General features: G+C 36.1%; 1 protein-coding gene across 1 annotated transcript in view; it reads right to left on the bottom strand.

Moving 5' to 3' along the window:
- LOC306857863 (protocadherin-15-like) overlaps positions 1 to 24,493 on the bottom strand; it is a gene marked incomplete at both ends in the record, with an annotated part of 196,347 nt that overhangs the window by 96,374 nt on the left and 75,480 nt on the right. The window contains 6 exons of the mRNA XM_079398102.1: positions 2,903 to 2,982; positions 4,006 to 4,138; positions 6,932 to 7,125; positions 8,946 to 9,095; positions 18,908 to 19,042; positions 23,532 to 23,738. Coding sequence (XP_079254228.1) covers positions 2,903 to 2,982; positions 4,006 to 4,138; positions 6,932 to 7,125; positions 8,946 to 9,095; positions 18,908 to 19,042; positions 23,532 to 23,738 — 899 coding nt within the window. The remainder of the gene's footprint in view (positions 1 to 2,902; positions 2,983 to 4,005; positions 4,139 to 6,931; positions 7,126 to 8,945; positions 9,096 to 18,907; positions 19,043 to 23,531; positions 23,739 to 24,493) is intronic.

Here is a 24,493-nt window from a genome sequence, read left to right on the forward strand (position 1 = left end):
ACTTCCTTACTATTATAATAACACTTAATTATGCATAAGTGCATGCAAGTAATCATAAACCAAACCCTAATCCTAAAGATACAGTAAGTACATGTATTTAATTAATATTACTCAGTACTTCAATGTATAATTATACTGTACCGAATATACCCACCCTTCGGCCATTTGTAAGATTTGACTAAAAGGTTTGTTTCTTTATCAAAACCGATTTGGAGAGTCGTGTTTGGACTCTGACGGCATGCTCATTCTGATGTAATGCTAAAAACTCATATTTTTTATACATTTTAAAGAAATGGCTACTGATTATAAGATGCATAGTGTATAAGATAATTATATATTTGATTATATTGAGATTTATTGGAAATTACTGAGATGTTATTGGCATGCAGTTTTATTCATTTTTTTTTCTTCAAATTTAGACTTTTCATAACTAAGTTATTAAAAAAAAAAAACAAGAGTCCTTAAATAGCACTAACTTCAGCATGCTTTTATACCATCCTCTTTGTTATTATTCATGATTCAAGCATTTAATTATTTTCCTTCATTTGATGAATAGCTGCTGTCCTGATCGATAGAAAGGGAACACAAATATATCTTTAAAATAAAACTCCATTTACTTTCTGTGGTCAGTAGTTTGATGTTAATTGACATTTGTGGCAACAAAGTACTTCTACTGAAGGTCTAATTTGTGAAGAAAAGATGAAAAATAATTTGTTTCAATACAGCATATCAATATTTCATCACATTTAATGTCTTCTTAAATGGCTAGTGAGTGTATAATGGATAAGATGGAGTGCTGAAATACCATATGCAAAAGTGCCACAACGGTTTAGTGAATTTGCCCTTTCATGTTTAGAAACAGACAATCACTCTCTCCTGACACGATATGTCCCCCAAAACCCCCAGAGGATCTGTGAGACGGGTGGACACTGTTGCAGACAGTCATGCGTTCTCCAAATAAAATAAACAAATTCAAAGCGGCATCTTCAAGGCGCCAGAGGACCTCATGTATATTCATCATGCATTCACTGCAAAGCATCGTCTGTACATGTCTAAGAGCATGCTCACACCCCAAATTACCCCCCCCCTACTGAACAGCATCAATTGTATTGATAACCAGAGAATACACAAGTTTATTATTGGTATTATGAGCAGCAGCTGCAAAGATAAACCAAACCAGACGGGTTGGTTATGAAAAAGCCATTTATATCTGGTGTTTCTGAATAACTGCAAAGAAACTGGGGTCTTGTGACAATAAATGAATATCCTCCTGTTTTAAAGGAGTCATGTCAGCGATTATTATATTTTTATTAATAAAAGAGTTGTACTATGCAACAACAATAACTTTCAGAATTCGTGAAACTACAGTCAAAAAATGAAACAGAAGTTATTTTTGAATAAAGTTCTCACATCAGACATAATAGATTTGAATAAATGCACATAAATGCATGATTCCCCACAGTCGCACATCAACAATGACAAATTGATGTTTAGAAATTTGCCCTCAAGTCATGTTGAAGTAAAATAAATGTGGCATATTGAGCACTAAATTATGATAGGAGTAAAAACGTTAAGCCTTTGTGCTATTTCTGGCTATGTGTAGCACCTATTGATAAACGATCCTTCTGAGGAATCCCAGTGTTAGAAATTAGTGGATTAAGTTTCATTTTTAACAATGTCTATTATCATTTTAACGAACAAATAATTTGAGTTATTATTATTATTATTTCGCTCTTATTCATCATATGCACAGTTTAATAAGTGTAAATGTCTCTGTGTGTCAAAGACCACACATGTCCAAGACCAACAAATGTCGAAGACCTGAACTATCATGCCTCATATAAAAGTTATTAGATATATTCGTTTCCAAAATAAAGCAGGCGAGTTGACACTTTAGCCTAAGCTAAGTTAAGAATATCTAAAATCAATTTAAAACTCTTACATCCCCTCTGCTTGAAAATCTATCACAGTCATTTTGAACTTTTCGGAATAATTCCACATTAAAATTCCATTTCGCTTACTTTATGAAAGGATAGCCCCACACTTCCAACCCCCATGAAAGTGCTTTTTAAACATATACTTTATATCACCATATTCACCCTCCAGCCAGACTTTTCCAGACTCCACAGTTACACACAATCCCCTCGAACAGACAGCTCTATCGTAAACTCCGAGGGGAGCAGAATGCATTGTGGGAAGGAGGAGAGGAAAGGAAGAGGCTGTGACGGCGAGAGATAAGCTCAGGTAGTTCAATAAATAGAGCTACATTTGTTCTATTCTTCATTTGCTACTTATTGAAAGAACAGTAGCAGTTCATTAGAAGTGTATCCCAGTTGTGGTATCCTGTTTAAATAACTCGAGAGCAGGATCAGAAGCCTTGCTCCGGGCTATGATTGAAATGCCCTTTGGTACACTGCATACTACGGAGTATAACATGCTTCACCAATTGCATTACTAAAGAAAGAGAGTGTGAGATATCAGCCACCTAATGTTGTTTACTCGTTTTATGGAGTGCTAAATCAAATAAAATGCATCTGAGCTTTTTCTATGAAAACATTTCTGGACTTTTGGCCCTTCACTGCAAGCAAAAGCTGAAATGTCTTAAGTTGCTATTTGAAATGGAGGAATTAATATTTTCATCAGTCCTTATTAATTATGCATCATGTTTGTGTCATAATGTAATCTGAATCCAGCGCATGCGAGTATGTGGCTAACCAAAACACACAAACATTTCACAGAGAAAAAGCTTTGGTTTCTCTTTGTTTTTTCTGTGAATGCAAAGCATTGTGTGAGTGTGTCTATGTCTGAATCACAATTACAATCTCTTCTTTGCTTATTCAAACCCCAGAAATGATGGATTTTGTCAGAGCAGCCTTATTCCAGCCTTTCAAAGTGAGCTTACATTTGGGAGACTTCAAAGATGTTGTTTGGATCTCCTCTCAGGATGGTATATGTAATGGGATCTCTCTCACGGTCGGTTGCCTTCAAATGAGAGAAAGTGTTTTTGTGTTACACTAGTTAAATTATGATGAGAAAACCTCCAAACACAAAAAAATATATATTGTATTTGGGCAGCTGACATATGTATATTATATACTGTATATTCTATTGAAATGTATTTATTTATTTAAATTTAGCATCAATATTTTGTTAAATGTATATGAATATATTTTTATAAACATACAGGACAAAGGTTTTGGCTTAAATAATACATTTTTTTAATGTTTTTAAAGGATATCCTTATGCTCACCAATGCTGCATTTATTTGATAAAAAATACAGTAAAAAAAAAAAAAAAAAAACGGTAAGACTGTGAAGCATTATTACAATTTAAAAGAACTATTTTAAAAATGTATTTTTTTTCCTTTAATGCAAAGCTACATTTTCAGCAGCCATTAGTCTTCACTCTTCAGTGTCACATGATTCTTCAGGAATAAATTTAAGCAGCAGAAATCAAGATTTTGCTGCTTAATATATTTTTTTCTCTGGAAATCATATATATGAATATTATTAATACATTGCAAATATTACAATATATTAAACTGACCAAAAGTGACAGTAACATCATGTACAATGTTACAAAATATTTATATTTCAATAACAAGAACCATTATGATTAATTGAGCGCCAATAATAATTAAAAGTATGGGAGCACAAAATCACCAATCATTCGTTCATTAGATTCTGAAGGATCATGTGACACTGAAGACTGGAGTAAAGATGCTGACTTTTTTTTTTTTTTGCATTACAGGAATAAATCTTAAAATATATTCAAATAATAATAAAAATACTTATTTAAATTGTAATACTATTTCACAGTATTATGTGTTTGTTTGTTTTACTAAACAAAATAGTTAAATATCAACTATTATCTTAATTAGTCCAAACTTTTGACATGCATACATTTATAATTATAACATTAATAATTGATAATATTCAATACATTTTTGTTGAAACAATAATACCCTTATGAGAGTAGCTCAACTGGAGCTGATGGGTTAGTCACCTGTATGTTGAGCAGTGTGGCTCCAGTCCGCATGGCCTCACTGACTTCCAGGCTGTATATGAGCTGAGGGAAGCGGGGAGGACTCTGGTTGTTGGGGGGCAGTACTTCAACATAGACCGTAGTGATGGAATTTCTGAAGAAACAAAAGGAACATGATTTATATTCCTTTATTTGACAAATGTATTAAGTGTCTCATTCAAGGGTACGGCATGATAGCGAATGCATCCCTTCCAGCTACTAACTATGCCACCCCAGCCACAAAAATGATCAGAATGCACAACAAGCATCAACATATAATTTCCTACAATGCTATGGCTCTGTTCCAAAATCGAGTGATCTGACTAAATAGGCAACAATGCAAGGCACCACAGGCACTCTTGAAACAAAATGAATTCCAAAACATAGAGATTCTATAATCACAGTGCCTTGTAAGATGCCTCCTTGCAACAACTATACATGTATATAAGTTTTAGACTAACTTTTTTAAAGTAATGTTTACGGAATGTTTTTAAGTATATTGATTTTATTTATGTTCTCATAATGTAGAGAAAAAAAAACATTCAGTATCACTTTATTTTATAGTATGTGTACTTGTAACATACATGGTAAATATCTTGTACCTACAGGCAAATGAGTGGTAACACAAGGTTCTTACCTGAAGTGTATGTACATGGTAACATAAGAAACACGGCTCTACTTAAGTCGTACATGCATGGTAATTAGTTTGTACGTACAGAAAAGTGTGGGAAATAACGGTCACTTACAGGTAGTGCCCATACATAACTAATTAGATACTTTACTGTACTTACTAACGTATATACATGGTAAATATGTAGTACTTATGGACAAGTGGGTACAAACAGGCAGGACCTTACAGTATCCGTATATGGTAACTAATAAGACATATTATTGTACATACTAGTGAATTGTACATGGTAAATGTGTAGCACCTATGGAAAAATGTGGTTTTATGTAGTAACAAACAAGACACATACTGTACTTGGTATATATGGTACGCTTGGTCCTAACCTTACCTAATAAAAAGAGGACTGTTTTTCAATTGCTTGTGTAGGACTGTTAATGCTAAATTGCTCTCCACAACAGTGCTTACAAAGTTTGAAGAACTGGTAATTCCTGTGTAATGTTTGTGTAAATTGGTGCACTTTATTTTACAGTCATATTTCCATATACTTACTACACAAGTACTGGTGTATGTACCTATTAGTTAATGTACAGAATAAGTCATGCGGTACTCAAGTTGGGTGGTATAAACATGGACCAAGGTACTCATTGAGTAATTGATGGTAGGTGCCATTGCAGTTTGGAACTTTGGAAGTTGGTTGGAACACGGCAGTAACTGTGCAGCACTGCACAGTGTTAATACTTAGCAGGCACAGTCCTTTTAAATAGGGATTTTGACACATGACAATCAGGAGTTGCAAGTGCAAATATGAGTCCGGTAGCAACTGTATAATTCCAAAATAAAATCTGTCTAAACACATAATTATTAGGAAGGTACGTCATCAGAAATCTCTATTGGACCAATTAGTTAAGAGCATCAGTGCCATTAAAGATAAGGCAAGTTAACTGCAATGGCACCTACCATCAATTACTCAATAAGTACCTTGGTCCATTTAAATCTTGAAATTTGGGTGAAAATAAAGTTGTAAGAAACGTTTTTTGTAACCTTTAAAAAAAAAACAAATCACAAAAAGAAAACTGGATATGTAGTCTTCTTGGAATGCTAAAAATAACGTTAATATAATTAGATTTTTATTTTGAGTGAAAATAAAGTACAGTAGAAGAGTATAAGAAACGTTCTTGTAACCTTTAAATAATGTTATAATCACAACAAGAATAATTTTAGAAATATTTCAAAAAGTGGTTTCATAACCTAAATTTGTTACGTGGTAATGGACGCATCACATACAAATGTTTTTGACTTAAACGGAGTTTCACTTGGTTTCAGTTTTATATACTAAAGATTAATCAAACTTATTTTCTGTATTCACGAGATGCAATCGGATGCTGTTGATTGAGAAAATGCACCATTTTTGTATGGACTCTGATATGGATTTTCTTTTGACAAAATCACCATGAAGCTTCCTCCAATATCTGAACACTTTTCTGTAAGCCTAGCTAACAATAGCAATTCAATTCCAGGTTGTTTTCTGGCTGTTTAGTGAAAACCCAACCTGGTGCTGTCATTGTTTTATGACACATTGTATCAAGACACTCATCAGCGTGGTTGAAGCAAATTAGATCGGGGAGTATTTTTGCTTTGGAAATGTTCCAGTATGATGAATTTGATGCCAGTGCTCTCATACAACTTTAAAACAGAAAAATAAGAGATGAAAATAACTATCCGGTTCTCACGAGCTTACCCGCCATCTGTCCAACACATATAATAGCACACCTGCTGCCTTTGGCTTTAACCATATACCGCTCTACAATATCTCGATAAAGTGGATACACAGTTTCGACCAAGTATCGCTCTGTGAAGAAGAACTTCAAATTTAGGTTGATTTGTTGTGAATATTAGACGCTTTTAAACTTGCTCCCGAACAGAAGAGTGAAACAATGCATTTCCTGAACTTCAATTGCCCCGTTCCATTTCTGCTTCATTCCTCTGTATTGATTCGGAGGTCAGTAAGAATTACAGAGGGCAGCGGCTGCTATGAATTGGACAGGAGGGGAGGTAGCGGCAATTAGAGTGAAAAGCCCTTAATTTCCGCTCTTTCAAGTGTCAGCTGGACAAGAGCAGGGGCCGATATCGGCAGAATGTTCTCTGGGATATTTCCGAAGCGAAATCTGTTACCGTGTGGCATTGTATTGACCTCAAACTGGGCATGCGAGGTGGAGTCTTCTGTTAGAGAGTGAGAGGCGCTCTCTTTTTCAACCCTCATTGGGTTTTCAGTTGATTTACCTTGTCTGGGACGCAGGGCCGTTGTCAGAGGCCCTAACAGTGAGGGCGTAGGAGCGGCCCACGGACAGGTTGACACCGGGCAGCACGGTGATCATTCCTGTGTAGTCATTGATGGTGAAGTGTCCCTGATCCCCTGCCAAGATTTTGTAGCTCACCATCCCGTTGGGGCCCTCATCAGCGTCCACTGCTGTCAGCTAAAAAAATGAATTGGAGCCGTTACTTCAGAGAGGACCTGCAAAGGTGTTTATTCATGTTTATCACTGCCCAAGCTTCCTCTTTGAACCAGGCTGAATCATGAAACCTGCCAAGTACATGTCTGGGTCATGTTTGCCAGATTCACTTAAAAGATTTCAGCACATTCAGCAACTGGCTACACTGGATTATAGTTAATTAGTCAATAAAGAGACTGTGTGTGTGTGTGTGTGCGTAAGCAACTCTTTAGTGAATTCTTTAGTGAATCAATCATTTATATTTTTATTTCATATTACAACTTTTTTTTTTTCTGATAATTAAGCATATTTTGAACCTAAATTCTAATCATAATTATATATCATGGAAGTTCTGGTTGTATTGTTGTAGTACTGATTGTACTGTGTTTAATTTATATAATAATAATACAATATTAATTATTGTAAAATTTATGTAATACATTAATTATACATAATTAAAGATACATTAGAATCCCCTTTGAGAACAATATGAACTACAAAATGTATAAAATTAAAATCCTTTAAAAAACAAAGAATCTTAAAGGGGTCATCGTATGCCCATTTTCCACAAATTGATAATTCTTTAGGGTCTTCATGAAAAGTCTATAACATACTTTGTTTAAAATTGCTCAATGGTAGTGTAAAACACCCTTTTTTCCTTGTCAAAAACAGCTCTGTTCACGACGACCCATTTCTGTGCATGTCCTTTTAAATGCTAATGAGCTCTGTTTACCCTGCCCCTCTCTTCCGTGGGGTGACGAGCAGTTCTCTGGACTGTAAATTTCAGAAACGTAGAAACAATTGCGAACTGTCTGTGATAAAGCACCAGTGTCAATCAACAATCGTTCAAGGGGCCTGCGTAATAATAATACTAATTATAGTTATAATAATAATAAAATTGCAAAACTTGATATGAACTACAAAGTAATACTACTACTACTATTTAAAGTACTGTCTACTTATTTCAAGTATTTAAGTTAAGTACTTTTGCATAAAGATTAAAGGGGTCATCGGATGCAAAATTCACTTTTACTTGTTGTTTGAACATAAATGTTTATTGGCAGTGTGTGTACATAACCACCCTATAATTACTATTTAATACTATTATTAATTTTATTTTAATTAAAATAATATTTTAATATTAATTTATAATTATATAATGTACCACAGCTCTTTCTGACTCGCTGATTCTACAGACAGGGAGAAAAGGATTCATTTCAGAACCTTTATGAAGTGACAATTACCAGCATACATTGGAGCAGTTCATTTTTTACATGATACATGACTTCTGGGGTCGATCTTTCAGCATGTCAGAGCAAATCTGCGCTCTCCTCATATTCTGATTGCAAAGGAATCAGTTATGCACACATTTCCAAAGAAAATTCCCATTAAGACAAAGATTAAACAGATCTGAGCAATTATTGCAGCAATAAGCCCCTCGTAAATGTGGGAACTACAGCTATTAATTCAAATGAGTGGATTAGGGGTGAAAAGCTCTGCAAAAACGATTTTGCCTTGTTTTCCAGGAAAGACATCTAAACATTTCTAAAACAAGGTCAATGTATTTGAGAAGCGAAATTGTATAAAATACCTATTTTCAGAGATTATATCCATAGTTTAATTTTTGACTGTATTTGACTATATAAAGTACAAAAAGCGCAAATTAAAATATATTGTCAGACAATAAGGCTTTAAATAAATTCACGATTTTTTTCAAGGATGCTCTGATGTCTTTCTTGGAACCCCAGACAAATTGCAGATAAAGATATGATTTTATTGCAGTGAAAGAGTATCTTATTGATTACCTGTAAGATTGTGTCTCCAGGCTGCATATCCGTGTAAACAATCACACTGTAGGAGACGTTGGGGAAGGTAGGAGTGTTGTCATTGGCGTCAATCACAGTGATATTAACAGTGACTGGAGAGCTCTCCTGAACTCCATCTGAGGCAGTCATCTACAGAAGAAGTAATTAAACTGTTAATATCAAAACCGTGATATTAACCATGTTGATATCAAAACACACTTAGCGCAGTGAGAAGAACCACATTTGGTTCTTAACTTCAAAATTACACATTGTGCACAGATAAATCACTGCAAATCAGCCAATTTAGAAAAGGAAAGCTAAAAGCAAAATTTGAAAATTGCTGCTAACTACCCATCAGCAAACAGATACTGTGATAAAAGGCAGATAGCCTCATGCATTTTCCCTTTGCTTATTGTGACAGCAGAAGCCTAGCCAAATTATTCAAATGAATGCTCTTGCGTGGAGAGAACAGTCCATTGGCGGTACTCCCAACAGCCTCACTAGCTGTCAACTAGACTAATGGGATATCACAGAGAGGTGGTGGGCTGTACTGTGAGAAGGGCGAAGTGTTTCTGTCAACCTCCACATGGAATAAAAGAGCTGAAGCTCGAGCACAGAAGGAGGTAGTCAAGTCAAATTTCATGAATAAAAGACAACACCAATGAAAACATGTTAATAACTGATGGTTGGATATGAATGTTTTGATGGCAATGCAGATACAAAGGTGATAAAGGCCTATATAATCACACAATTTCATTTAAATAACACTCAGAATTTCTGCAGTCAAATTTAAATTCATGTTACATAATATATGCTAAAGTAATTTGAAAGAAATATTGAAAATTTTGAAACAAAAATCTGAAGTTGATAAAAGTACATAAATACATTTGTAAAATAAACAAATACTCCAAATAGGATTCTGTAATTCTATTATATTTTTTTTTTCCACAAACAATTAAGAAAAACAAAAAAAAACTGATAAAAAGAAAGTAAATGCTGTAGCCAACAGTACACTGACATGTACATGATGTTTGGACTGGTAATCACAATTTTGAAAAGACCAGGTAATGTTTCTTTTACATAAAGTACAGAGCAAATATGACAGTGGCAAACAGCTGGATAAGCAGACGTTTGCAAGATGTGGCATTAAATGTTTATTTTCTTTATATTTTTAAATAAGACTTATTTAAAATGCATATTTGCTAAATGCAGCCAGTATATGGTTAAAGTATAGCACTTGCTATTCAATTATTAGACAGAACTGTTAAACAAACACAGTAAACTAATGAAGACGGAAAATGGGCACTCATGTGCTTGGTTCCCAATTATTTTAAAATAAAAGCCCCTCTCACGACGCTTATCTGTGAAATAGAAAAGTATCGGCTCATGATGTGATTAATTAAAAAATGGCAAATGTTGCCTGAAAATATCAGCTTTGGCAATTTACTGGTCAACCAACTTTTTAATGTGTGGCCTTTGTAAGGTTAGTGTAGGGAATCAGAGCGAATCAGATCATTTAAGATGGAACCACCCAAATAGCCAAATTCCATAAAGAGGCCCAGGATAACCAGACGACATCATAAATCTGTCCACGATACCTTGGCGCCACCAACTAGCAGCTTTGAGCATTCTCACAGTATTAAAACAAAATAATACCTATTGACAATTCCAACTCAGGAAGGAGTTGGTCCAATTTGGGGGAAGTATGACCATCACATTTAAATCTATGATAGAAATCATGAGCTAAAGACTTCCTCAGATTGACTTCCCCCCCCCCCCCACCCCCACCTAGAAGACAAGAACCAGAGTGAGAACTTTAAGTTTCGTCGCAACGCTGTGTCTCAGAGTTCACCTCGAGTCTGTTATCGCCTCAAAACCTTTATAATGAAAAGAGATGTGTTTTGTGCTTACAAGTTAATGTCTTAAACTGCCAATCTGTGCTAATAAATAGTGTTTTCATTATACTTTGGATATCATCCATTGCAGAATTGATGTTATACGGCACGTTCTGATCGCGTTCACGACTCAGTGATCAGCCATAAAACAGTAATTCTGTCCAAATTCCAAATGAAATAATAAATTATTCCCTTTGAGCTAAATCGGTTTCCTGTTTGCCTTACATTAGCATCACTACTACTAATATTTGTATTTCAGTCAGTAAAGCATAATTTATGGTTTGGTTTCTATGTGTACATTAGGATATGTGAACAGTGTGAATTATGTCATTAGCACAGCACAGTATGCATATACTGTTCATGTGCACACAGATTTATCAAATTGTGTTAAATCTGCAAACACAGTTCACACATACGACTTTCAGTGTGCCTATGCACTAATTAGTTTGTCCATAAGGTGGCAACACTCACTCGGGCTGATGTTTCACAGTCGGAAAAGATACAGGAGAGACAGAAAAACAACAGGAGCAAACTACTTGAGATTTTTGTTGTTATTGTTTTCATCACTCGTAACTTCTGGAGAGAAATAGTGCAGACACTTGACAAGGACGAAACTTTCTAGTTTGTTAGCAGACTTTCTAGTCCGACACTTTCTTTTGATGTCTGACTTTCTAGTGTCCTATTAAATTAAGTATACATTGAAAGACAAAAAAAAAAAAGTGTAAGTCTACTATGGCGATAACCACCATCTAACAACACTCTAGGAAACACATAATCACAAAGCTCCCAGAACTTAGAATCCACGACAGCATGCTGAACAAATTTGCATCGTAGCAGCTAGTTTTGCATATTTTCTCATATTTTTGGAACGTAACAAAGTATAAGAATATAATGTTCATTTTTAATTCATAATTATTTTTATGACAGTAGTTACCAATACCAACTAGCCCACATGTTTTTTGGCAGAAGCTATTATCACTACAGTACATTTGTATAATGGTTATCCTTGAAACGCTACTCAAGGATGTAGAATCTCAAAAAATCAGATGCAAGCGCAATACATTCCGCTGTGTTGTTTCAGAAAACAATTTCCTTCAAACTAACCGCATCGTGGGTATAACAACGTGGCCCAACAGACTCGTTTAAATGAGCGAAAACAATGTTTATCGGCTACAAAGACAGGACAAATGGGATACTTGATATTCCACTGCTCTAGCAAACAAAGTTCATCTTGTTGCAAAACAGATAATGGCATCTCTAAGCAGCCATTTGTATGTGACACGCTAGCCTAACACGGCACAGTAACATCACCGGCGGGACCCGAACTCCTCTGTTCCCTTAGACGAGACCAGCTGGTTTCAGTTTCTGAATGAATCGGCGCTCAGCAGGCATGAGGCGCAGTGCAGTGAATGTTAAGTCCTGCAGGCCACATCCCATGAGCCGCCCACGATGCACGTCTGACTGAGAATCAGCATTCATTCCCAGTGCCCGTCAATTTAGTGTTCTCATATCGTAATTACACACTCCTATAGAATCAGGGACAAAGGTCTTTTCAGCATGAAAGCCTGGATGAGATACGTCTAGTGATAAGCCCAAAGCTTACTTTGGTTTTTATGTGTATGCTAGGGCATGCGTACAATGCATTCCCTATGCAATTTTCTATCCGCAAATACTCTGTACTCATTTGTTTGTCCACAAGGCTGTTGTTTCACAGTTGAAACACAAATGAAGCAGCAACATGACATAGCAACAACAACAAACTACTGTGGCCTATTTCAGGAAGCCAGTGGGGAGGGAGGGGGTGATGGATTGGTCTAATTCTGGTTAGAGATTGCAACACAAAAAAACTGGACCAATAAGCTTTGAGCAATGTGACATACATATATCTGATGGAAATAAAGTCACTCCCACTGTATCTCTAATTCCAATTTAAAGCAATTCAAATTACATTTGTGTGTGTGTTATTTATATATATATATATATATATATATATATACATACATACATACATACACAGGGTGCAAACTATGGGGGAGCTAGGGGGTGCTCGGCTCCCCTTAATAAGACATGGGCTCCCCTGAAAATGTGATTTGTGAAATTTTGGGGGGTCTCAAAAAATATTGACAATGTGTTATTTTGACGTGCAATTTCAGTTTTGTGTAATGTGATCATCGTGGATTATTATGTGTAAAATTGCAGAAATATCATTCATTCATGCATGACGGTGATTTAAACCTAATTCACTTAAATAAAGATAACATGCTATTCTTGTCATGAGCATCAATGTGTGGGGGCGCTGCGGTGCAAATTCATTCCACTCATGTTTACTACGTTAACTCAAAAGATTCGTAGGAAAAATATAAACATTGGATTCAACATTGGCCGTAGATCTGCGCGCGCAGTCCTTGAAATCCATTCTGCAGTTAGCATCATATAGCCACCATGGCAAAAAGAACACAAGGCAGTTTAATGGCATGACCGAATCACCTGCTGCAAGCCCTGTTAGCACACCTCCGGCCGGGATGACAACGCAAGTAGTAAGTCATTGTAGAGCCCTGCATTTCGGCCCGGGCCCGACGGGCCCCAACTTTTTTACGCCTCTAGGGCATGGCTTTGGGCTAATTTCCACGTCATAGTTCAGACGCGGGCCGGGCCTCGGGCCTGTTTTGGGTTTCTCCTTATTTTTATATTGTTATAATTGGCAGGCTGGTGGAAACAACATGAGACCGTGCCACGACTGAGAGCAGCTCGATGGTGTTTAGTGTCCCGCAGCAGCAGCGTGCGCACTTCAGCGCAGCTGAAGAGTTCTGCATTCAAATGCACGCAATAGGCTAAAGCTTGCTGCAAAACCCCAGCAAACATAACCAGGAATGTGTCTGTGGGAAATAGTAAGGAGATATTTGAATTATTTACTAATAAACTAATGTTTTCTGAGTCGGTGTCGCAAGGATGAAGTTGCTGATCCTGACTCGCCATCTCCTCATTAGACGCGCCTTTAGAGAGAGTTTTTGTTTTCGATTTTTTTTTTTTTTTCGTTAAGTGATAATTTAAAGCTTATATATATATATATATATTTATCTATCATGTCTGTGAGGCATGTATTCGCTCAGCTTCGGTTCATTTTTGTGAAGCACTCCTGTTCAAGACGGCAGAAAGGGCATCATGTTTGTTTTCTTTGCTTTATAAAATAACTACCTTTTGTTGATATTGTGAGTGCACACAAATACAAGTAGACCCTTTACTGGTCCGAATGATGTATTACTCTTACCTTTATCAAAAAAAAATAATAATTATGGCATAGGCTATTTTAATTTGTTTCCACTGAAAAAAATCCAAGTGTTTGCGCTGGTGCCTCCATGTCCTGCAGCGCGGGCTTTAGCTTCCTCTCTCCGCACAAACTTAGATATAGGATAGCGCACATCATTATTACAGCGCATGTTTAACGTTAAACATTGTTATATACTTGAACTGTTTTAGTATATCTATAGATTTTATTTTAGGCAAGTCGTGATGATATGAGAAGGCTAAATTGATCAAACATAGGCTATGATCAGCTCATGCCGCTGGCCGCTTGGTCGTTACTTAAAAAAATAAATAAAAACAATAGGCTATTTAACAAACAAAAATGCTCTAAACGTTTTTCTAAATTAACTTAATAAAAAACTAAACGAAATATAATAATTTTGCCATTACACACAAAACTGAACTATTTTAATAGCCGAAACAGTAGTATAAACTGTTTTAGGAGAAGGGGAAAAAAAGACGGGCTCGGGCCGGTAATTCTGATAAGCTGTCGGACGTGGGCCTGGCTAGGGCCTGAGCGTCTCGGGCCAGTGCCGCATATATACATATATACATACACATACATACAACGGTTCTTTCTGGTCCTTAAATCTGATTGGCTGATAAGAGTGTGATATTCACATCCATGATGCGAATCTCCCGTTCCACCACATCCCAAAGGTGCTCTATTGGATTGAGATCTAAAGTGAACTCATTGTCATGTTCAAGAAACCAGTCTGAGATGATTTAAGCTTTGTGACATGGTGCATTATATTGCTGGAAGTAGCCATCAGAAGATGGGTACACTGTAGTCATAAAGAGATGGACATGGTCAGCAACAATACTCAGGTAGGCTGTGGCATTTAAACGATGCTCAATTGGTACTAAGGGGCCCAAAGTTTGCCAAGAAGATATCCCCCACACCATTACCCCACCACCACCAGCCTGAACCATTAAGACAAGGCAGGATGGATCCATGCTTTCATGTTCTTTACACCAAATTCTTACCTTACCATCTGAATGTCGCAGCAGAAATCGAGACTCATCAGACCAGGCAACGTTGCTTCCCCATTCTGATGCTCGGTTTGAATTTCAGCAAGTCGTCTTCACCACATCTAGATGCCTAAATGCACTGAGTTGCTGCCATGTGATTGGCTGATTAGAAATTTGTGTTACCAAGCAATTGAACAGGTGTACCTAATAAAGTGGCCGGTGAGTGTGTATATATATATACTAACTTTTAAAATTGCTAGGCTAAAATGTTTTCTTTTAGTTTTTTTTTTTTGTGACCCTATAAATGTTATTCATGAATAAATTCAGTTAATTCACTTGCATCAATAAAGTTAATAAAGGATATTTTCTTTCTGCTGCCAACTCAAACTTTCATGGCAGCAGCTTTTTTTTTCTGCCTTGTATATCTTTTAATCTTTTAATATTCATGGAAATTCTCTCACAAAAAGTGAATCAAACTGATGCACCCCATGTTTCGTGTGATTGGCTGCTTGCTGCAGAAGTCACACTTTCAGATGCACATGCTCTAGAGTTAATCGTAAAGTCTCGATCGAATCCTGAGTTGATAGAGAATGAGCATTCTGAACCTACTTAACTTCATCTAAACTGGCCGGGAATTATTTAGTTCTGTTAAAGGCCCCGTCGATATACTTTAAACAAAATCGAAAAACACAAACTAATGTGACTCTGTAATTTTGAGCAAAATCAGGCCAAAACAAAGTTTGTAAACCCGTGAACACACTGGAGTAATTATTAATAGTAGAAACTGAAGTAGTAATTCTAATTGAAAGTAATATTGTTCGGCAACAGTATACCGCTGCAAAAGTATTTCAAACTTATTTTTACCCCTAAGAGAAGACTTATGAGTTTATCAGGGCCTTAAACCTAGACTCTGTTCATCTGGGAATCAGGCAGCCAGGGTTGATAGACCCTTGAAGATGGCTCTTCATAGATAATAAAGCAAATAATAAAACATATTTTAATTATTGGGTGAACAATTCTGGTAAAATCTAGTGCGCCCACACCTTTAACTACCAAATCAGGCCTTTTCCATCCCTCAACAACACAACCTCCAAAAACATATCAGCCAGTATGATGTTACAGTAACGAACCCAAATAATTTGTAGTGCGTTCAGATTGGCTAAAAACAAGTTTGGGATGCTCCCCTCACTGTTGTTTACTGTCAGGACGCCTATTTCAGTGATATCTGTCAGGTAGAGCCTGTGCACTTGACATGTCGTAGTTGTGGCGCTCATGTGGTAGATGCAAGTTTGCGTCTGGCATGGGGAATGCAATTATCCGATCCCACTCCTCTCTCCTCACAATTCTCTGTCTCCTCTTCACAGTATCATTCGAACAAAGAAGCTGAAGCTCCTACAATAATAATAATAATAAAAAACAGCCAAAAAACATCTGGATGGGCAAATATCAAGTCTGACAAGGTTTTGGCTGAAACTAGCTAATTTAGAAGTTGTGATATCAACGAACAGCAAATTAGGATGTGTTTAGAGTACACTGTACTTCAACAAATAATGGTGAAATTAGAAACAGCTGTTGCCACAGAGACAGTGTTACCCGACTTTACAAGGGAAATCAATCCTAGAGTCATGACATCATCTCAGCAAGGTGCTTCAAAAGCTGAGCTTATCACATGTGCAAAGTTTGGCACGTCAAACTAGACAGCTCAGACATCTCAGTTAGCTCCTTAGGTTCAATTCAAGGACATGCACCTCCAGTAAGAGTAAGTGAGCTGCATTACTGAAAGGCACCATTACTGCAGAAGTTATATGCAGCTGAGAAGGAAGCTTACCAAGTACTACTGTCAGAAAAAACATGATTAGATATCTATTCACACAAAAAATAAATTATATATAAATATTAAAATATTCATGTTATTATGTATTAGACTCTTTAATCCTTTAGGCACCAGGGATTTTTGGAAAAATACTGGATTTTGACATCAAGATTTCAAAAGCTTGTGGCTTGAAAGGGCTTAAAGGTATAACAATGAATATGTTTTAATCTTAAATTATAATTAATGTAACGGATTATCCTATAGTTTAATTAGTATATATATTATCATAATGCCTCATATTTATAACATTATTGTCAGGTTAGTCAGCTACTTCACTAACTTCCACCAAAAAAACAATCTGACCAGTCGCTCAGAAAATCCCTTTACAATATATTACATATTCTGGCTTTGTAGAAAATGCTGCTAAAAATGTTAAGCATGTATTGACAAGCAAGTGTGCCAAAACGTACAATTGCAGCAAACGTGTTTCCATTAACCAGGGAGATGCAATTGTGTATTCTTTGTGTAGGTCATAATAGTATGACCCATACTTCCATAATTTCCCCCATCCTAAAAATACCATTGTTCTCTCTCATTAACAGGCCGACAGCACTATAATACACTCCACTGTATCACTGTAATATATGTCAGAGACTAAAATAACCATGGACGTGCTCAGCGTTAATTCAAATCCATTCACCACCAAGCAAAAATGTGGAGAAAACAGCAACCACCTACGTCACCAAATTGAGATCTGCATATCTCTATTATACAGTTTGATAGGCAGAGAAATATGGTGCTTTTGTGTGAATTGCATAGCAGGACCCTGAGAGAATTACTGATGGCATGACTTCAGAGACCTTCATGTTCTGACAATTCACACACTGTAAATTCCTAAACCCCGGGTTAATGTTCTTATTTGAATATTTGTGGCGTCCGTGTCACTGATTGAACAAATGCGGCACATTACCTGTTTACAGTACAGCTCTAGCTTATATTAATGCAAACTATATTGTGAAGTTTTTCCTGAATAGACTTTTTGCTGGAATATAAACATAGCTTTCAATAAATCAGTACAACAATGGAAGAAAGTTGCCTCCTCAAAAGCCATGATTTATGTATATTTGTCTTTTTTATGTATTATGTATTTATTTATTTATTTTTGCTGTTTTTAATTACAGTCTCTCTGATAAATCATGGGTAGATTGGTATGCCTCAAAACATCATATAAATAGTCCTCATTCTCATTTAATAAACAAAACCATGTTCCTGTGCGAAAATGTTAGAAGGCCAAATATTCTGCATTGCATATTTTATGTCTGCAAAGCAGCTATTAAAATATAGATAATTTTTCCAAGATAAGTAAATAAATAATGCATTCTTTCTTTCTTTCTTTCATTTCTGGGTGAAGATAAAGTGCAAAATGTCAGATACAACTGTCCTTATTTAACATTTTGGAGAAGATGAGATTAATTTGGGGTGTAAAATGTTATGATAATAATATTCAAAAACAAAATAACTTTAGAAATACTTTTAAAATATATATTTTACTGGAAATAATGATCATGACATATATTCAAGGTGTAATTCAAGGATTTTTACTATAATAATAATGGTCTAAATTGGTATAAATTATTTGTAAAACCTTATAAATACAATGACTGCATCTAATAACTTGCTACATGTGCTTTCAGCTAGATTTTAAGATATGTCTTGGACACTGTGTGATTTGTCATTGACTCCCATCACGTCCTTAAGTAGAGCCACTTGCATAGAGAATCTATATGACCGCATGGCTTGCACTTGATCAGAATTCCTCTGGTGTAGTGTGCAGTTTTAAAAATAACCCCAGAGTGAAGAATCGAGTAGTGTGTGGAGAAGCGAGTTTAGACAAAGTCCTTCACATGAAAGCTGCAAGCCCCAGTGACAGAGACAGAGCTAAGCAAGCTTGTCAAGGAAAGGTGGCACGGAGCCCTTACCATGAAGGTATAACTCGACTGTTCTTCATGGTCCACGGGCCTCAGTAGTGTCAGGTAGCGTGCGATCCCACTGGGCGTTACTGCAAAGATGCTGTTGTAGCTGTCCAGGGAGATGCGCACCACGGGATCTTTCATCTGCAGTGCAAATAAATCACTGTAGGTTCCAGTGTCAGAAGGCAGAGGCATCACAAGATAGAGCATGCTGAGAATATGACTATACAAATTGCTAAAGATGGGGAAAAACACTTATAAAACCCAATGCATTAGAGAAACACACAGTATAAGAGAGAACTCCAGTCAAAAGAGAAATAAACAACCCAAACACCGACTTCTGAAGTTTAAAAACACTGATATATCAAAATAAATTAATTAGGAACATAAATATATAAAGAGATTATCCAAGAGTAACAGCATTTCAAGACTCAGATAGCAGCTGAAAATGCACTTTCATGTTTATGAAATCTGCAAAAATAAAGCTTTTGAGATGTTAAAAGTTAAAAGCACTCAGGTAAAACAATATTATCATGTAAAGTTTGGAATAATACATATTTAAGTTGGCTTGAGAAAGTGTATTTAAAATTGTACCTAAACTTCTTCTTCTATCTATCTATCTATCTATCTATCTATCTATCTATCTATCTATCTATCTATCTATCTATCTATCTATCTATCATTTAATTTGTCTGTCATTTATTGCTAACTTCATAGCAACAGCATAGCAACTGTCAAAACCAACCTAGCAACCACCCGAGTACTCTAGCAACCGCATATCAACACCTTAGCAACCACCCCGGGTATCCTAGCAACCGCATAGCAACACCCTAGCAACCACCCCAGGTACCCTAGAAACCGCATGGCAACACCATAGCAACAACCTTGGGTACCTTAGCTATGGCATAGCAACACCATAGCAACCACCCCAGGTACCCTAGCAACCACATAGCATCACCTTAGCAACCACCCCGGGTACCATATCAACCGCATAGCAACCAACTCAAGTACCCTAGCAACCACAGAGCATCACACTAGCAACTGCCCCGTGTACCTTAGTAACCGCATAACATCACCTTAGCAATCACCCTGGGTACCCTGTCAACCGCATAGCAGCACCATAGCAAAACCCTAGCAACCACCTCAAGTACCCTAGCAACCACATAGCAACACCCTAGCAACTGCCCCGGCTAGCTTAGCAACCACATAGCAAAACCTTACCAACCACCCCAGGTACCCTAGCAACCACCCCCTGGTACTTTAGCAACTGCATAGCAACACCCTAGCAACCACCCCAATTACCCTAGCAACCACATAGCAACACCCTAGCAACTGCCCCGGGTACCTTAGCAACCACATAGCAACACCTTAGCAACCACCTCGAGTTCCCTAGCAACCGCATAGAGACACCCTAGCAACCACCCCGGGTACCTTAGCAACCGCACAGCAACACCTTAGCAAGCACGCCAGGTACCCTAGCAACACCCTTTCAACCACCCCCGAGTACCTTAGCAACTGCATAGCAAAACCCTAGCAACCACCCCAAGTACCCTAGCAACTGCATAGAAACATCCTAGCAACCACCCCAAGTACCCCAGCAACCGCATAGCAACACCCTAGCAACCCTCCCGGGCACACTAGCAACCACTCCAAGTACTCTAGCAACAACATAGTAACACCCTATCTATCTATCTATCTATTGTTTTTGAAAGTCTTTTATGCTCACCAAAGCTGCAGTTACTATGATCAAAAATACAGTAAAACAGTAATATTGTGAAATATTATTACACTTTAAAAGAACTGTTTTCTATTTGAATATATTTTAAATGTAATTTATTCCTGCGATGCAAAGCTGAATTTTCAGCATCATTAATCCAGTCTTTAGTGTCACATGATCTTGTCTTGTCTTGTCTGATCATGATGTCTTTAAAGTTTTTATTTTTATTTTAGGATGCAGTAACTTTTTTTGATGGAAAATCAATAAATTATAGTTTGTAATAAAATAGTTACTTTTTCAAATAGTTACTTTAATATTTCACAATATACAGTTTTTTGAGCATAAGAGACTTAAAAAAAAACAAAAAACATTTTGACTGTCTTTTAATAAATAATACAAATACACAAGCTGCCTATTTGCTTAATCATGAATGCACAAAAAAATAAAAATAAATATAACACACATCTCTCTTTTTCTTATTGTTTTAAACAGTTGTGAGAACAACAGTAATCACTTTAGAAATGGCCTGGACCGCTGGAAAGGCTGGAATTTCATGTGGTGCCTTCATTCCTACCAACCATTATCTACAGGAGCTGTTTGCAGTTTATACCAGCTGAAATTCCCCCAGTGCTACAACCTATGGAGACTATTAAATCAACCATTATGCCCTTGCAGTACATACATTTTCATGCCACACTGTGCATTATGCGGATGCAGACACTGCTGCTGACCTCTTGAAAAGTACACAGCACATACACACACACACACACATATATATATATATATATATATATATATATATATATATATATATATAGTGATATTAATTGCATAACGTTTTCAGTGCATTTCCTTATTTAAGGAAACACAAATAATATGTAGCAAATATATTTAATTAATGTTACGGCAGTACTTCTCATTAACCTTAGCGGTTTAATTTTGTAAAACATCCCATTTGAATTGAATTTAAAAAGAAATGCGTAATTTCACCATTATTTAATGGTAAACACAATAAACTATGCCATCTAAAGAAAATATGTTTGCATTTGTATTACTTTACATTTACATTAATTTATATAGCAAGGCTTATGCAATGCTATACTGTAAAAAAAAAAAAAAAAAACCTTTGTAATTTTTACAGATAAAAAACATGCTACTATAAAAATGCTACAGTAAAAACCTGTTAATAAGTAACCTTACCATAAATAGTGAAAAGAACTGTAAGTGGATTAACATCACTTTATATGTAATTTTACAGTAAAATAATGTCAAATTTGATGCTATCATGCTGACCAGTTCATTAACATTGTAAAAATCTGAGGAAGGACTATCTGATAATATAAATATTAAACATTAAATGAGCATAAATATAAAAATATATATTTTGCAAGTACACTTATTAGCACACAAATAACACACTTCAGATTAAACACTCATGTTGTTTGCAACTCCACTAACAATTTGTCATTATTCTCCAACGCAGTCCTCCAAATTTAACAATTTATTAATGAGATACATTAGATCAATTGTTAGTCTACCCAAAATGTAAATGAAAATCAATAAACACGATGCAGAGCAGTAATCATGCAACGCATTAAGCAAATCGAACGATACAAAAACACAGCATAGCAAAAATGAGCAAAGAGAGAGAAGGCAAACAAGGGCTATTCACTTCACACGTCTCTTACTAATTTCATTAATACCTACAGGCACATCACCGGGATTCAGCTTTACATGGGAGACAAAACATATGCTTGACATTAGAGTATTTTCCATCTCTAAAACTTATGGGATTAAAGAGATAGTTCACCCATAAATTAAAATTATAATATTGTTCACTCAGCCTTATGTCATTCCAAATCTGTACAACTATTTCTTTCCTGAAACATAAAATAACATATTTTACAAAATGTCCACACTGCTACTTTTGGAATAATTATGTTTTTTGTTTGTTTTTTTCGTCTGTGATTGATTTTCAGCAGCTGTTACTTCATGTCACATGATCCTTCAGAAAGCATTAATTTGGTGTTCAAGAAATATATATATATATATATTTTTTTTTATCAAAGTTGAAAACTTGACTGAAGTTGATAGTAGTTTTTGTTGCTTTTGTGATACTCTACCATTAAAAAGTAAAACAAACAAACAAATAAATAAATACATAAATAATAATTTTATTCAGCAAGTATGCATTAAATTAAACAAAATTATAGTAAATTATAATATATTTTAAAATGTATAATATTACAAAAGATTTCAATTTCAAATGCTTCCTATTCATCAAAGAAGTTTTCCATAAATAAATAAATATTTTTATTGAATATCAATATTACAGTTTTTACTGAATTTCTGATCAAATAAATGCAACCTTGTTGAGCATAAGCGACTTCTTCCAAATAAATAAATAAATCCACTCTTTTGACCAATAATGCACAAAAAATAGTAGTAGAGCCTAGAGAGAAGTAGCATGGAAAAGAGCAGCATGAACATTCTTCAAAATATCTTCTTTGGTGTTCCACTTATTTTGAACAACCTGAGGGTGACTAAAGGATAGATTTTCCAGTTTTGGCTGCACTGTCCCTTTAAAGTAGGAGATGCTAGTCAGAGTCCGCTATGTACTAAGTACTTTGTCTTTGCCATCTCTAAAGCAGTGATAATTGCAAAGACAGAACACTCAGGAGAACATTAGCGCAACGTAAGCGCCTCCCCAATAAGCCTCTAAGTGCGAGCCTCCGAAACCATATCACTGATGCTGTTTTCAATTTTAATTTGCTTTTCTAAATGCTCCATAGAGCAGGAGCTTTGGTTAACTTCAGAGGAACATTTCTATACACACACAGACACACACACACATCCCTCAGGACATGTGAAAATGATTGCTGTCTGAGCACGAGCACAGAAAGAGAGACTCCTCACCTCCTCGATGTCGTTATCCAGGGCGATAATGGCGAGGGGGGTGGAGAGATTGGCACTGCTCGAGATAGTTGTGCCCAGCGGAGCAGACTCCGAGATGAATCCATGATAAGTGGCCACCTGGAAATACGGTGCTTGATTGTTCTCATCAAGCACCTCAATGTGGAGATTAGCGAACGCCGGGAGAGGGTGTCCATTATCCTGCTCTGCCTAGAGAAAAGAATGACATGAGTTGAGAGATTCTGACTCTAAGATGGAATACTGGTGTGAAATGTAGATTTTTGGGATTACGGCATGCTGCACATATAAGAAGGGCAATGTGATAAGCCTCTATGGGCATACGAGGGCTTAACACTATCTAGAGACTTGCTCCTCTAAATTAAATAAAGACCATGGCTGATTAATTCAGGTCATTCCCAAACTTAATTCTCTCAGAGTCTGGCCTGCATCCAAGTGCTCCGAGCGCCTGAATATTTATTCCTACCTCACCAGCGGCATTCATTTACAAGACTTTCACCTATATGAAACTAAAATTAAAAATGAACATCTGAAAATTCTGAGGTCTTTGGATTAAAATGTCGTGGATTTTCAAAACTACATGGTTTAATGGCTCCATGCAGATCTAAAAGAGTTCTTGTACTGTTAAAATTCCACACTTTTTAAACTTGACTGAATACTGCACTAAAAAATTTCAGGCGAAATTGATTCTAGTGTGGCACATCACTGCTAGTTTGATTAGTGTAGTCTGATTACAACACAAATGACTCTAATAAAGTCAGCTCTTTTTAATGAATTAAAGACATACAGATTTATAAACTGTTAAAGTTAAATCAGTTTAGTTACTGACTCGTTGTTCATATAACGTATATTCCACACTTTCTGAAGTTGACTAAATACCACACTGAAATACTCTTGACAATGTTTCCTGCAATATTCATTAAACAGTGGCACAACATTGCTATTGA

This window comes from Barbus barbus, assembly GCF_936440315.1.
Source record: "Barbus barbus genome assembly, chromosome: 38".
NCBI classification, from domain to species: Eukaryota; Metazoa; Chordata; class Actinopteri; order Cypriniformes; family Cyprinidae; genus Barbus; species Barbus barbus.